This window comes from Dermacentor variabilis, chromosome 11 (genome assembly GCF_050947875.1).
Source record: "Dermacentor variabilis isolate Ectoservices chromosome 11, ASM5094787v1, whole genome shotgun sequence".
NCBI lineage: Eukaryota > Metazoa > Arthropoda > Arachnida > Ixodida > Ixodidae > Dermacentor > Dermacentor variabilis.
Window position 1 is genome coordinate 26,122,838 of NC_134578.1, and position 11,208 is coordinate 26,134,045.

Sequence of the window (11,208 nt, forward strand, 5' to 3'; positions counted from 1 at the left end):
TACCGACTCTCCACCTCATCCACCTCCTCTACCTCCTCCTCCCTATCATTCCCCCGCCTTCATGTCTTGCGCGTTAGTAGAAATGCAAGCGATGCAGTTTCTGCAGTGCTTTTGAGGTAGGGCGCGGATAATTACAGCTGTCAGTAGGCTAATGTGGCGACGCCCAGGCAGCTCCAGAGCGCATTGCGCACATGCGACGCGATGGAAAGGTCCAAACGAGTCTCTCGCGTCGCCTTTCCTTTCTACCACGCTCATTCGCGTATGTGCACGCTCTGAACCAATGCACCGCGGCGTGCAAGGCAGCCACAGCAGCTGCAGCAGTGGAAAAGGCTAAGGAAGAGGCAAAGAAAGTTTCACTTCAATAAAATACGAGAATTCCTTAGCCCTAGTAGAACAGCTTAGGGCGCACAACATGGACTACTTTAGGTCGTGAGCGGCGCCGTTGTGATTGCGTAATGAAGTCTGGCAAGACATCATAGTACAGTGCGCGAAAACGTCAGAGTATACGTTAGGGTCTGAAATAGCATCCAAAAAGGTTTTCAATTAAGGGAAAATGAGACATACACCCAATCGTAGCAATCTACGATTGGGTGGGTGTCTCATTTTTTTCTTAATTACTTCTCTCCACCTCGCGGGCTTCCACAGAACTATTAAGGCAAAAAGGTTTTCACTAAGTCTTTGTCGCTGTATCGAGGTCCAAACCCAAACAGGGCCGCCGGGCTGGTATATTCTACGTAGCCTAATCGAAGATTGTAGCGTCGCCTGCGGGTGCTTTACTAGTCTTTAATACACAGGCGGGCGAGCTGTCGGGCGGCGTCGGCTCGCTGGAGATACCCGGCTACATCGAGGTTGTCTTCGTCTGTGATGTGCGGCAGCGTGGCGTCGAGAGTCGTCGTCGTCAGGTTCCTTCGGTAAACCGGCTTGAAAGTCGTGGTCCGGATTGGTTCATGCAACGCCGTGTTGTGATCGACAGTAACGTAGGGAAGGACCGCATCCCAGGTCTCGTGATCGACCTCGACGTACATGCGTAACATGTCGACGAGGGTCTTGTTTAGCCCCTCCGTAAGACCACTCATCTGCGGGTGGGACGCGGTTGTCCTCCTATGGTTTGCCTAGCTGTACTGCAGGAGCAGCGGGTGCGCTTGGCGATGGTGTTCCTATAAACATGATAGAGCTTGTCGACCAAGCTGATGACAACAATATGCAATTAAATTTTAAAGCTTGTTGCTGCTTTGCAGAAACAAGCATACCTGGTATGATAAGTTGTACATACTATGGCCTAGTGAACAGCAAGAGCAGCGACGGTTGATCCGGCGGGTACGCGGAGTGGCGCGAGCCAATGGGGCCCTGAAATAAGGGCTCCACCCTACGAGAAAGTCACCCCATCTCAATAGAAATAAATCCTTTCCCTCTCTCTCCCTCTCTCTCCCAAACGCTACCATTCGTGCTCGAAAGGACAAATGTACTGCCGATCTACGCTTCTGAACGACACGCTAGATGCTATATTTAGCTCGGATTGAGTCATGCGGGGCGCAACAACGCCGTGATCTTTGCGCGCGGTACATGCGTGATCGAGTGGTCACATTCCTCTACACAACGATACCAAAATAAGGCGCGTGGGTAGTACGGTTGCAAAGGTACAAGAAGTAATGCTAGAACGTGTTCTCGCTAAATGCGGTTTTGGCAAGCGATCCCCTTCTTAAAGATGTTTAAGGACGCCAAACATTGAAATATGTGACGTCACACAGACCTACCGACGCTGAGGTTACGGTGCAAAACTTAGGAAATGAGAATTGCTGTTTTGACTTCCCATGGTTAAAAATAGATCCTTGAAAGAACGCTTTACCAGCCTAAACCTACTTAGTTTCGATGGCGTTTATCTTTAGTGTGCCTTGAAGAGAAGACGTAGAGGGCCATCTCCTGCCGCCCACGCCCTGCATTACTTACTCAGAACGACAGCCTAGGGCGAGACCACGCTAGTATATCGCTTTCCGAATGTTTGCTCCGCTGCTTACATCACTGAGTAGTTGGCGTTCAGTTTGCGCTCCCACTTCGTCGCATTGACGACCGCTGACGAAAGCGCCGAACCGGTGCATCGCAGAGATCGTAAGCAAACTTCAGGAAAGCGTGATGCTTGCGAGATCTTTCCCATAAAGTGTTCCGTAGTAAAATGGTAGCCACCAGCGCTTCGAATTCCCAGGGATCTTTTCTTACAAGCGTGCTGACCAAAGAGGCTGCTGCTTAGCTTCTACGATCTAACTAGTACTTTCGTATTCGGCATGACATGCCAGATTGTCAATAACCAATGTCACTTCTGACTCACTCCCAGGCTGCCATATTCGCTACAACATGGAACGTCTAGAAGGGTTTGGAGATCCCCACGTCCTTCTTCTCGCTCAAGACCACATCGTCCTCAAGCTGGAGTCTCCGTGGTCGCACGACGTCCCCTTCCCGGAGGGGTGCTCGCTCGGCGAGGACGGCGAAGGCACTTCGCTGATCACGAACCAGAAGTGCCTGGTTGCGGCACAGAGGGCGTTGCGGGGCAGGACGCGGGCCTCGAAGGCCCTGTTTGCCGGCTGCGCGCCATTCCACTCATCGGACCGCTACGCCAGAGGAGCGAGCGAGCTGCTCCGAGACGCCGAGGAGATATGCATCGTGCACAACAGGGACCAGGTGTACAAACTCATTCGTATGTTCCCGAGCGCCAGCGTGCTCGCCTTGCCGCACGACATGTGCCAGCATATCGTCGAAACCTACGAACCGCGCAGGAACCGCTCCGCGCCCCTCGTTGAGGACTGTCAACTGACGCAGCTACTGGGCGGCGTGGAGTCTATGGGACACTTCCTCATGATGAGTAACAAAACTCTGCGCCTTCTCGTGAGATCGTGCCCTCAAGTAAGTAGCGCTATGCAACTTGCTCGCTGGTAAGACCTGTCGACCAGTGTGGCCAACAGGTTATTCACAACGACACTACGAGGCCAGGGGGGGGGGGGGGCACTCTGAAAGAGTACACCTAGTGGACTGTCCGTTTCGGCCGCTACTCATTGCATTCAGCTGTACGAGCGAGGAGGATACGTGCGGCCCCAACCAATCAGCAGCGGTTGATATGGGGCGCTATAACGTAAAACTATTCCAAACTTCTCTATTCCAATTCTGCTATCAGCCCTCCACGATTGGTCAAAAACTTCTTTCGACCACCCCCACTTCATCTGTCTGTCACGCGACGTCACGAAAACTGCGACACCTCCCCATCTGATATGATGTGTACACACTGATTATGCATCATTTGTCAGAAAAAAGAAAAGCAGTTATTTCTGATTCGACCCCTTTTCGCCATTAGCCCTCGGCTATTGGTAAAAAGTTTTCGGGCTGCACCCACTTCACCTGCCTGTCACGCGACGTCACAAAACCGCAAGAACTCACCGCGTCAAAGTGACGTGCACGCGATAAAGATGCATTAATATGCCGAACAAAACTGAATTTTCTTCGGAATAGCCGCAGGCTGCCCCGTTCCGAAAGGAATAGAAGCTGGCTGCCGCCGATCGCTCAGACGCTGGCTAGTCGCACCTGCCGGAGAGCATGGGTGTATTTGCGTATAATAAAACTTCTTGCGTGGCCGTGTAACGTTTTCGAGCACTTTCGGCATGTTTACCCCGTCATTCTGCCAACTCTTCTTTGCTGAGGGTCCGTTTTAGCAACATTCTTGAGCTTCCGTTGCGTGCCGCCGCGATTTTCGTCCAGCCACCGCAAGCTAAGTAAGGGAAAGCCGACCAATCGTAAAGGCCGGCACCACCCTCTTCATCCGGTTATCGACTTTCAGTGCAGTGGCTCGGCCCCATCGAATCCCTCTCCACTTGAGCGTTCTCCTCGCCTCTTGTCAGCCAATTAAATACGACAAGCCGCTCAGTGTAGGCAATGTTATTCGTTTTTCAAGCAAACAAAAGTGACATCTTATGAACGAGGAGAGCGTTTAATTGGTCTGTTCAGACAACCCCGCGGGTGACCGCCCGGTGCTTGCGTTGGTGGTTACGCAAATTTGACGTCAGGAGATTGGAATAGAAACATATTGGAATAGTTTTACGTTATAGGGCCCATGGACAGTCCACTAAGTGTACTCCTACAGAATACCTCCTCTGGACCTTGACGCTAGTTCATCCTACACCCTAAGTTTACGTTCGAATATATTACTACACTATTTTTAACGCTTCGAGAAGGTATCAATGACAGGCTGCTAAAGTAAATGAGCGAAACATCCAAGGAGTTCAAGTTAGCGTTTTGACATTTATAAATTTTTCTGGAACGGTCGCATCTACACGGGCCACGCTTTTTATGACTAAAATTGCGCCTATCAGGAGGGGCGTGAGGTTTTTCTTCTTTACAAGCATTAAAACCTTTAATGCGGTTATGTCGCTTTAAAACAGCCTCAGCTGGTGGTTTTGGCACGTAGAACCCCAGAACACAACAAGGGTTTAAGTCCCCAGAACACAACAAGGGTTTAAGCTGGCCTTCTCGGTTTACGTTCATTATGCCGAAACAGCGTAGACAGCGGAGCAGGTCAAACACAACACAACGCCCTGTGTGTGCCGCCCCCAGCACGTGGCGTTGTCTTTTTCACAGAAATCGCAACGCCGTAAGCTGCCGCGCTGGCGATGCTATCTTGTGACGTGTTTTCGAATAGAGCACACAAATTTAATGTTCTTCGATGGTCTCGGGGACACTGCACAAAGCTAGTATTGCAATGAGCACTATTTACAGCGTAGCATGCCAGCGTAAGAGTGTCGGAAGCACCACAACGGCGAATGTACAGCAGTTCTTTGAATACTGTAACGACGCACCCATATAGTCTCGCTCCATAATTACTAAGGCGAAACGTGGCATTGCGGGCTGTTCGTCGACAAGGTCGATGATGGGTATTACTTGGATACGAGATTTCGCAATCTCGGAAGCTACGGTTAGTGCATTTTTATTCCTACGATTAATAGCTTCGTTAAGAAGGTGCATTGCTTTTAAAACGAAGCGTTCGTCGCCTACCCTTTCCCTGTTTTCCTCCTGCGTCGGTCAGACGGTCGCTGGTCGGATGATCGCTGGTCGGATTTTTGTCGAGCAGATTCGCATTTTCTTTAAAAAAAGTGAAGCGCTCCCAGCGGAGGGATTCGAACCTCGGCCCCTAAGTGCAGCAGCCGATGCTGTAACCATTAGGCCACAACCACATTTGTTTTCCTATCCTGTCTGACACAGGCGTGACGAGTACGTTATCTTTTTGGGTGAAGGCACCTGGTCAATAAACCCACACATGCTACCTGAAGGCATCAAAGATGCCGGACGTATCGGGCAACATAGATGCCTTTAGGTAGCTACATTTTGTTCACTTCTAGCTCAGCTACTGCTGAACGTTTCTTAAAAGTTATGGCCCTAGAACGCTCCCTCGATTGATCTACGTAGGAAGCTGTAAGCAGCCGAGCTCTAGTAATAGCGCTTGGTGAGTAGTCCTTAAAACGTTTTTTCTCTTTCTCTCTCTCCCATTTTATTCCAGTTGAGTCGCATAGACACTAGCGATGTTCTTGACACAGTTGTGCGGACGAATTCTACCGTGCCAACCAGCCGTCCAAGAGGAGAGCGTTTCACGTACCTTCTGCTGTTTCCCGCTGTAGCACCAGACGGCAGATTCGTCAAGGGAACGGAATCAGCTGATGTAGTGCTCGCTGCAAGAACCTTTCCTAACCTTGAAATATTGAAGGTAGGTGCACATTCAGCTATACCTCTGCGGACAACATCGTGCGTCAACACGTACATCAATGCCACATCCGTAAGTGGGAGTGATGTTGGCACTGGGGGTGTTGTATAGCGAAACCAAATTTTCTGGAATGCGAATATTCGAGGAAAACTGTTTTCGAACGTAGAATCCAATTCCCAATATTCCTCGAGACTGACATGCGTTCAGCTCTACAAACATGAAGCACCAAGGAAAAGCACTTCAAGTTAAGGTGGCGAGACACCTGTTGACCGATTTATACCCAAATATATTTGCTTAGACGACTGCGAGGTAGCGCCAGAAATAATTGACTTACTCACGCGTTTCTTCAGAAAGCGACGCGTCAGCGTAGCGATAAAGCCAGCTCACCGGAACAGAAGTCGCAGTAATCGCAAGCATTTGCGAATGCCGTCTGAGCATAGGACGAATCTGTAGGCACGAATGACTACACTTGTCTCGTTATTTTCGAGTCGAATGAAAGTTATCGCAAGCATCCTGGAGTTCCATCGCGTGCGCAGGGTAATTGTAGTGCTTTGTGCTGCGGTAATTTTCCTCGACTTAGTTTCGAAAGTGCAACCCCCAAATCATGGCAGTCCCGTTTGGCTATGCTAGAAATTTTTTTATACTGCAGTGAACACAAACGTACGAAGCTGTGGCGAAGCGCTCGCCATAGCACAAGCCCCGAACACCATTTGCGTCGAACCGTAGCGTGCGTATACACTTTGTGGATGTTATTTCAAGCTTTTATTATAATAACAATTATATGGGCACTTCAGGCGCATTTCTACCGTCGCCGTGAGGTTCTCTATAAGGTCCAAAGGTGATAAAGTCGTGGCCGCGCGCCGCTTGCTTTATGTGCGAGGAAAAGCGTGAGAGGATGAGCCGGCAGTCGCCGGTGTTTTTGGAGAGGGGGACAAAATGACCCATATTGTGCATTGCAGATGCGCCTCTTGTTTCAACTCAGTGTGACCTGCGGGCTGCTGCCCGTCCGCTGAACTGTACCTGGCTTACCCAATTTGGTGATCTAGGCTTCCGCGTTGTGGCCGAAGTGCGACATACGGCTTGTGGCCCGTGGCGAGCGTCAGGTTACGTTTTCTGCTTCTGAGGCCATACTTCAACACTGAAACGTGGCGACGCGCGCGGGAAGCCACGCGCCCGGCCGCATCTCGGAGGCCACGGACTGCGAATCATTGCTCGTGCTTTTCCTTTCGTACATATAACGCCGCATCCTAAATTTTGTTATCGTCGTCATTATTTCCTTCGAAACAATTGTCTGGTCGCTGCCCCCGTGGTCGGTGCTGTGCAGATAATACGAACATGGCATTTGATTAGGTGGATCATTTGGTGTCCATTTGGTTTTCTATGTGCATTGCGAAATTTTATGTTGAGGTGACGTCACTGCCGCTTGCGTTAGGGGGAAGTGTCAAATATAGCGCATATATAGTACTCCAGAAATACATGTTGCTGGGCTGGTCGGTTCATACTGCTGAGTACACCATAAATATGATCGCTTTGGCGGAAAACAAGGAAAGACGGAAGAGAACAAGGAAGGGAGTCCTTGTAGCCTTCCGTCCTTCCTTTTCTGCGCCAAAGCAATCATATTTATGGTCTACTCAGCAGCATTGAGTGCCAACGAATGCGAACTCCTTTGTACGCCTGACCCATAGCGTCTCTTAAATTTGGATGCCCTCTTGTAAAACTCAATATTCAAAGGAGTTGTTAGCGTTTTGCTGTGCAGCATACGAAGCGATAACGCTGGGTCGCCTGCTAGCGCTTACGCAACCATTTTATGCACTATAACGCGAGCCGTATTATACTTTACTAAAACCAGTGCCCTTGTAAAAATTACAATTCAAATGTTGGCATATTTATGAATTGTTGGCTCAATATCCTTTCAACAAGACCTCAACAGTTACTGAAAGAGCACAGCGACAACTCAACAATAAAGTTGTTGAGTAGTTCACAACAATAAAGTCGTTCACTAAATGCTATTGACCTATTGTTGAATAATATTGAGTATTGTTGAGCAGTTCACAACAGTGAAGTCGTTCACTAAATGATGTTGACTTATTGTTGAATAATAATGAGTAATACTGAGCCTTATTTAGTAATACTGAGTTTCAATATATAAGTGAAAAACACAAACACATGTATATGTGTGAATGTTTTGCACATATGTATTGTTTTATAGATCACTTAATCACCATTAGATTATGCAGGGTGTTTCGTATTACGTGGACCATAGACGTATCTACCAAGTGGGCAGGGGGGGTCAAGTGCCCCCTGGCCACCAGGTAGGTACGCCTATAGTTCAAGTTACGTCTATTGCCCCCTCCCCCACTTGTGAGAGGGAGGGGAAGTGCCCCCTCGACTTAACTACTGGTTGGGCGGGCGTTGTCCGCCCAGTAGATACGTCATAAGTCAGTAGGGGGGGTGCCCTCCTCGGCCCCTCCTCGGCAGGTCAACTGTAGAACTGCAGTACCCATTCGACTAGCGCTGGAGGTCGATGTTTATCAACAGCTATTGCAGAGCAATTGTAACTCCAATATTCTTCGGGTAATTGTTGAATCGGCGTTAATCGGATGATGTGGCACGAGCAGAAACAGTAAAGCAAATACACTGTCGCACTGGTGCGCGCATTTTCCCGAGACACTACACATGACGGTCAACACCCTTGTTCGACTAAAATATTTGGCACAACATACTGTTTCATGAACTACCTGAGCGTAAAGCTATACCTGCTCGTGAATTAGTGAAGGTTCACCTTAGTTCTTTTTAGGCTATCATTCGTTTAGTTATGCATTATCAGTGCTGTTATACCGAAGTACGCATTTCTTTCGGTTTTGGGGGTAAATAGCTGTGTAAAATATATTCTTGTAGTGCCTGAGGTTCTCAATGACGCAGGGCAACTAATACTCTTTGTTGCAGCTAGAACCATTTGCTTTCAGTTCACATGTATTTAACCCTTTACCTGCCGTGTTAGCTTTCATTTTTTTAAAGAAAACGTTTCCAGAATGTCATGTTTTTCTAGGTGCTTGATGAATCAGTACATTAAATAAATGCCCGGAATACACGCATATTAATATATTTATTTGCAGAACACCAATGAAAATTTGTTCATTTCTTGCGAAAGTAAGTTGTATGGTTTGCTTCCGCCGCTGATGTAGTTTGGTGGGACGCGCCTAGGATCTCCTCCAGGGAGGCTCGCTTGACGCTTGCACGGGCCGTGGTGTGTGCCACCTCATTCCTCTCAAGTACCTCGTGTCCCTGAACCCACAGGTATAGGGGGACGGGGGAGGAGTGTCGCCGCGTTTCACTTCGTTGATCGGAGGATATACACTGCTCCCCATCCAAAGCTAACAATAGACGAAGGCACCGACTACAGGCGACTCCAGAGTAATACCTTCAGACACGGCACGTTACTGCATCATATCTAACCGACGCTGTAAAGCTACACCTGTCCACATCGCGACGTGCCAGACACTCCGGCACATTTTCTACGGTAATGCAGGCACACCCGAGCGAGCATCACAGCGACAAAACTAACAGCATCGGCAGACGCGGACCCAACACTCCTCACTGAAACGTGGGAGGCTGCGATCTGCAAGCCGGACCTGGTCGCCCAGCGGCAGCTCGGGCGGTCCAGGACAGAAGGTTCCTGGAGGAAAGGAGCCTCCTCCCAGCTGGAGTGACAAGTCTTTCCGTCTTTGATTTCAGATTTTATTTCCGTCTTTGATTACAGTATTTCAATAAATACATTATATATCACCTTGTTCAGCATGAACAGCACGTGCATTTTTCGCAGGTGGCTGGAGAACACTTGAAAGCGCTGGCGAGCGTCTCGGCCTTCCACAACGTGAGGGACCTCCACGTGTCCTTTGGCACCGTTCAAAGCGTCGCCGAAGCGGACCTGCAGCGCCTGCTGCGGCGGTGGCCCAAACTCGAAGCGCTGGAGCTGTGCTGCTGCGAAGGTCTGCGCATAGCGACGGTGGCGAGGCTGTGCCCGAACGTCGAGCGGCTGCGCTTGACCAACTTCGTGGCCTCGTCGCAGGACTTGCCGCTACAAGCCGGCTCGTTCCCGAAACTTGAACGCCTCGAGCTCAGCGTGCGCACCTACGACGTCTGCCTCGACGCGCTGTTCGTTGCCACTCGCGACACGCTCCGTTCCGTGTCGCTGCACGACGACGCCAACTGCTCGGCGTTTCTGCACTTCGTCGTCCGGTGCGCCCGTCGCGTGCGCTTCCCGCAACTCGAAGAGCTCGTCTTCCGAACGCAGTGCTCGATCCGCGCGCTGGGGCTGCGGCCGCAGGACTTGCACTCCGCGCTGCCGGCGGCGCTGCCCGCACTTCGTCACCTGCAGACAAACAGCTACGACCTCAGGTTGTTGTTCGAGAACTACGGCGCACCGCCGGGACGACTGTCCCTGTCCTGGATCGAATGCGTCTACTGCGCGGCCCACGCCGTGAGCGTACCCAACCACGCGGCTGCGAATGCCATTGTGTCTCACGTCACTACCAACCTGCAGTAGGGATCGAAGGAGCAGGGCACTTCTTCGAAAGGCGCATGTCAACGAAATGGCAACGGAATTCCAACGGCATGCTTCATGTGCCGTATACATGACTCAGATTGCGTGTGAATTACTTGTAGCCGCACTACTTCTGTCAAATGCGTCTGCGAGAATGGCGAGAGTATAAATGTAAGTTATCCAGCCACCATAACTACAGAATCGGAATCTTAGTATAACTCGAAGAAGTTGCAGAATTAATGTTTAGTGGTGTTTATTGGGTGATTTAATCTGATCAGACTCAATCACTTTCGCGCTCGAATTTCTTCGCAGCCGTAAACATCGGTGAAATTTCTTCAGTGGTCGCATATGGGATAATATCTGTCTTTCCCAGTGTGTTTGTGTACGTAAACGAAGCTGATCTCCGATGCTAAATGCTAAGCCTCTTTAATGCTGTATCCACGACAGAGTGAATGCAAGAATCGCAAGACAGCCGCTGGTATGGGGACCCATGCATGTCCTCGTTACGTGGTTATAATTCTACGCAATCTTTTTTTTTTCTTAGTGTCGTTCGGTTTAGTTTAGAGGCACTGAGGACTCTGTATACGGATCGAAGCTTGCACAGAAATAGAGCAACTATCGGCAAAACGAAATCGGAACTTCAGGAAAAAGAAAAGATGCAACACAATTGAACCTTAAATGCAGATTTAAAAGCCTCATCTCCAGAAACTAGCACTATAATCCCAAACAAAATAATGATGTAGGCACTTCTTACCACTGCACCAAAGGTTCCGGCAGAGCTTTAGCTTACGGATATATTTATCGAACCGTATTACGCTTGCTTGTACGAGTAACGCCTGCAGCGACCATTCGTTACTAGCGCTGCACACGTAGCCGATCCAGCAATATCTCTGGACGAGCCTTCGGAGTCGTGGATCTCGGCAAAAGCTGT

General features: G+C 49.6%; 1 protein-coding gene across 1 annotated transcript; it reads left to right on the forward strand.

Moving 5' to 3' along the window:
* The first annotated feature begins 2,327 nt into the window (after window positions 1–2,327).
* LOC142564496 (uncharacterized) lies at window positions 2,328–10,280 on the forward strand. The gene is made up of 3 exons (XM_075675514.1): window positions 2,328–2,895; window positions 5,534–5,737; window positions 9,558–10,280. Exons 1-3 carry the CDS (start codon window positions 2,350–2,352, stop codon window positions 10,278–10,280), a joined length of 1,473 nt encoding a protein of 490 aa, XP_075531629.1. The 5' UTR covers window positions 2,328–2,349.
* The last annotated feature ends 928 nt before the right edge of the window (window positions 10,281–11,208 follow it).